The sequence below is a fragment of the Capsicum annuum genome, chromosome 12 (genome assembly GCF_002878395.1).
Source record: "Capsicum annuum cultivar UCD-10X-F1 chromosome 12, UCD10Xv1.1, whole genome shotgun sequence".
Classification (NCBI taxonomy): Eukaryota; Viridiplantae; Streptophyta; class Magnoliopsida; order Solanales; family Solanaceae; genus Capsicum; species Capsicum annuum.
Window position 1 is genome coordinate 195,991,934 of NC_061122.1, and position 5,200 is coordinate 195,997,133.

Genomic DNA, 5,200 nt, shown 5'->3' on the forward strand with positions numbered 1-5,200 from the left:
TAGTACTTTGCTTATTATGCGCTAGTTAGTTGATTTTCATATGCATCTTATGTATCTCTTTTAATATCATGTATTTGAAAATCATAAAAAGAAAATTTTATGAAATTTTGAGAAAAAATGAGATTATATGTAATTATGAAAAAATATTTCAAAATTTATGTAAATTTTACTATTATAATTGGTAATACTAACAACATTCACAATTGATATTATTTCCTCCATTTCAATTAGTTTATCTTATTTTTTTTAATCAATACTTTGATTTTAATTTTTGGCATTATATTATCTAATATCACAAGATTAAAGAATATTTGATACCAGATATACATTTAGTTCATTCTACACATCTTTCATTTAAAATATAAAATTAAAAAAAATAAAAAAATCTTTCACTTTCTCAACATCCGAATCAAGTCAAAATAAGATAAACGAAAAAAAATGGGAGGATATACTTGATAAGAAATTGATCTTCAAAAGCCAGAATAGGTCCGATTTCATAGAAGAGTACCATAAAATCACCTTGAAACATTATCATTACATAGAAGTTAGAAAAATACAAGAATAAATCCCATGAGCTTCAAGCTTTCACACAGCAGTTGAAGTAGCTGAATATGCTTCTCCTCGTCTGTCAAACAAAAATGAACAAAAAATGCAATCAATATCTTAATAACACTAGTGAAAAATGTACCATTTGTTCAATTTTACAAAATGCAGTACAGGACGAAATTCAATTCAACTTAAAAACATTAAGGGCCGTATGGCAATAAAATTTTTTTACTTTTATCCGAAAATGTTTCACTTTTTTTACTTTTCCGGAAATGATGGTGTTTGGCCATAAAAATTCAAAAAATTACTTCAGAGTTTGATTCTAAAAAGTGAAAACAACTTTTGTTGAGTTCAGAATTTTCCACTTCCATTTCCAACTTTCATTATTATCATATATATATAACCTCAATCTTTAAATTTTTATACAAACCCCTCTTATAACTACAACCAACCAAGAAAAAAATTATTACTAGGGTACATCATTTTTAGTTGTTATAGATATTCTAATCTCTTTTTCTTCTTTTAACCAAAATTTACTAACGTGAAGTAAAAATAATAAATGACAATCTATGGCGGAAATATATCAACGTTTTGAATGAATTGTATTATAAAAATATAAGGCCTAATACATTATGTTATTTAAAAATGAGAAATTTAATATTTTTTTCTTGTCATTCTAATTTTATGTGTATGTCATATAATGGCTACTATGATTTTAATAAATTATTAAAAAGTGGTCAATAAAGTCGCATATCAAACATAACGTAACAATCCATATTTACGATACAATAATATTAAAGGAAAATCAATATCATCAATAAAAAAAAAGCAAAAAATTAGCACTAATCTATTCAGAAATAATTCATCCGTAAATTTATTTTAAAAAAAATAAATTCAATAAAATAATTAATTCAAGTGAAAGTAATTAAAGAATTTTCATCAACAAATTTAAGAATATATAAAATATATTTATATCCATCAATCATATTTATCAAAATATATTTTCTCTATTCAATTGATTATGGTTAGATAAACTTATTTAGCTCGTGCTTGAGATATTTTTATTCAAATTTTAGAAGAATAACAATCATAATAATTAGCTTGTTGTTAATTATTTTATCAATTGAAGACATAAATTATTTTCTCAAATATTTGGTTGTATGTTAATAGGTAAATTAGTAGTTGAGTAATTTTGATAATTTTTAAAAGTTAAAGGGCATAAAATCATATTTAAAAAAGATATTTCGAAAGTCTAAAAAAAAATTTAAAAAAAACATGATCAAACACAACTCCAACTTCAGAAAAAAAATTATTTTTGCCAAACGGCTACTAAATCAGCAATGGCACGATTTTCAAGGGGTTCGGACGCCTTTCTCCTCTCTCTGATTCTATATGAATTTCTATTTTTTTTTTTTTTTAGGTGTTCAAACTTTGCATTGCTTTTTCGATTTAACAAGGGTCCACACGAAAATTGGAGTTATTTAAGAATCGAGAATGGTTATGCCAAACATGATTTCTAGAACACATTTGAGATTTCTCATCTTTTTCGGTCATATGGAGAGAGCCCAAGAAAGGTGAGGAGGAAGGGAACGAGGAGCTAGTGGTATTTGGCACGTCATGAATTCGATCTGCTCAGACTCTTTGAAAATGTTGACGGTGCATGTCGAATCTTTCAAAAGTAATGCATTTTTAAAGAATTTGTCATGGGTACGGCAACATTTTCGAAGAGTCACCTCACTTCACACGTCAAAGGCTAATACATACTAAGATGTGTAAAATCAAGACCAAATTTATTCCACTAGGAAGTTAGGAAGAGGTTGTATTCGAAGTTTCCACCACAAGGCCGACAATCGAAGACTTCACAACAGCCAATTACATTTGCTTTGGCAAAACAGGAATGCTTGCTTAAAAGAATTTTTCTGGAAAAGAGAATTTGGTTACCCAATTAGGGAAACATCACTTTCTTGCAACTTGTATACAGTGTTCATGTGATTTGGCCCTTTTGGAGGACTACTTTCCATCACACATCAATGAGTGGAACACCACATGGGAACAATACTTGTGCCCAATCTAATCCACCATCAATTAATATATGAACCACATTCAATCAAATAAATGAGCCTTTTGCTTTCTGCATTAATTAAGAGTCCAAGTTTGCAAGCTTAGTACTTCTAATGCAACAGTCATATTGGACATTGGTTAATGCATAAAAAAGGCAGTTCGATGCACTAAGCTTCTGCTATATGCGGGGCCCAGAGAGGGTCCGAACCACAAGGACCTATTGTACATAACCTTACCCTACATTTCTGCTAGAAGCTGTTTCCACGACTCGAAATTGATCAATGCATACACCGTATTAAATATAGCCTCAACTTTTCTTATACCAAGCCTTGCAAAATGGAAGGGGGGAGGAGGAGGTGGGGGTGGGGGTGGGGGTGGGTGGAGCAGGGAAGCAAAACAAAAAGTCATAATTTCTATCCTTTTGAGCCGAGGGTCTATAAAAAACGGCCTCACCCCATACCCCATAAAGGTATGAGGATTGGGGTGGGCCAGGGGATTTAAGATCCGTTTACATTCTAGACTCTACTTGCGGGACTATACATGCTATGCAGTTGTTGCATTCCAATGTTATTCATAAGGATAACAAATATATATTTAGTTGTACAATAATTGTCATTCCCCTGTCAGAAGGTACTCATGAGCTGGTATTATTTTAGAAAATTACTTGTTAATAAGAGAATAAAAGGTTGTCCATTCAGGCAACACAATGACCCCACCACATGTATCCAACCAAATATTATTTGTCACACACCTTTATTTAATAACTGCCAACTACTTTTCTGATCCATGTATTCAATACTCCCCCTCTCAATTAGTTTGTCTACTCTTTTTAGTTCCTCTTACAACAACAACAAACCTGCTCCATGTCACGTGTAATCACTTCTCTTCAATATTTCTTCGGTCTATCCTTATCTCGTTTGAAACCATTTAACACTAGTCTCTCACACCTACGAACTGAGGCATCCGTGCCCCTCCTCATCACATGACCAAATTATCTCAAATTCACTTCCCACATTTTTTCCTCCACCGATACCACTCTCACCTTCTCCCGAATAATCTCATTCCTAACCCTGTCAGCCCTTGTAAGACCACGCATCCAACGCAACATCCTCATCCGGGGTGGATCTATTAAGAGCTGTGAGGGTGTCACGCCACCCGCAAACTTCGACAGAAGCTCTCTCTATATATAGACATATCTAGTCAAATAATAAACATGCCACCCATAATACTAAAATGCCCTCTGGTATGAGTTGGTGGAGCGTTGCATTTGTTTTTCTCAGGTCGCAGGTTCGACATCCACTGGCTGATCTCTTTTCCCCCCTTAATTTTAGCGCCTTGAAGAGAAGCCACAAATGACTAATTAATCAGTTGGCAGCCCCCAACCCCTTTTTTCTCTTTCTTTTTATAATATGTTAAAGACTTATAGAGTATGAATTAATAATGTTTCATGTTTTGGCTTATGACAATTTCAATTAAAGCAAAACCACCCCAATTTTCAGTTGAAGCAATTATAACTTTTAACATTGATATTTCACCATCCATTCATACTTATTATACATCCCTTTCTCCTTAAAACTTAGACTATCAATTTCGTCATCGAGAATCACATTCCTCATGAAGTCGAGTGGAAGAATGTGGTCGTTAAAGTTTCTTACAAAGAAAATATTCTCTGAACGAACACGTGATCTTTATCATCAACAAAAAATCGCACGTGACTTTTAATAGTTCGCCTGTGGAGATAACAAAAGATGACGTGGCTAAGGAGATGAGAACTACTAGTGGATATGAAAATTTCATGATAGACGTGGAAGGACAAGGACTTTACGACTCCAAGAAATTCAAAGTTAACTGTAAAGATGTGAAGATCCATGAGTTTTCATCGATATTTACACAAGAGATCACACCACGATTCCAAAGAGACACTCTTGTAATATCTATCAATTCCACATATTTTGAGTATATGAATTATTGAGATTGAAGTTTTGAAATTATCATTTTCTTAAAAAAAAATACTAATTAATAATTATATTTATTTTTAATTAATAATTATATTTATTTTTTCTTTTATTTTTCAAATATTAATAGTTATAATTTGTTTTACAATATGTATAATTTCATTTTCTCTCCTCAAATTAAAAAAATTCCATTTCTCTGAAATCTCAATTCCCAAATTATCATCGCTCTCTGCTTTTTTAATATTTGTTGATGCTACTGCCCGATTTTTTAACGTAACCAGTAAAGGTCACGGCCTCAGCCTCACCAGCCACGTCCCTCCGCATCTGTTGTTAAGTTTATTTGGCACTCAGAGAGTCCAGGTCCTGGATCCGCCTCTGATCCTTGTTTCCGCCACCTTCAACTTTTGAATATGGAAAGTCTTAAATGGCCAACACTCCACTCCATACAATATAGCCTGCCAAACTGCAACTCTATAGAATTTGCCTTTAAGCTTGGGAGGCACCTTCTTATCGCATAAAATCCCCGAAGCGAGCCTCCATTTCATCCAACCTACCCCAATACGATGCGAGATATCCTCATCAATCTCTTAATTTTCCTGGATCGTAGACCAAAGATATTTAAAACTATCCCTCTTACA

At 32.7% G+C, this 5,200-nt stretch overlaps 1 protein-coding gene across 1 annotated transcript in view; it reads right to left on the reverse strand.

Moving 5' to 3' along the window:
• Positions 1-449: 449 nt before the first annotated feature.
• The window catches only part of LOC107851174, a 7,151-nt gene continuing 2,400 nt past the window's right edge, over positions 450-5,200 (reverse strand). The window contains exon 3 of the mRNA XM_016696102.2: positions 450-625. Coding sequence (XP_016551588.1) covers positions 578-625 — 48 coding nt within the window. The 3' untranslated portion in view covers positions 450-577. The remainder of the gene's footprint in view (positions 626-5,200) is intronic.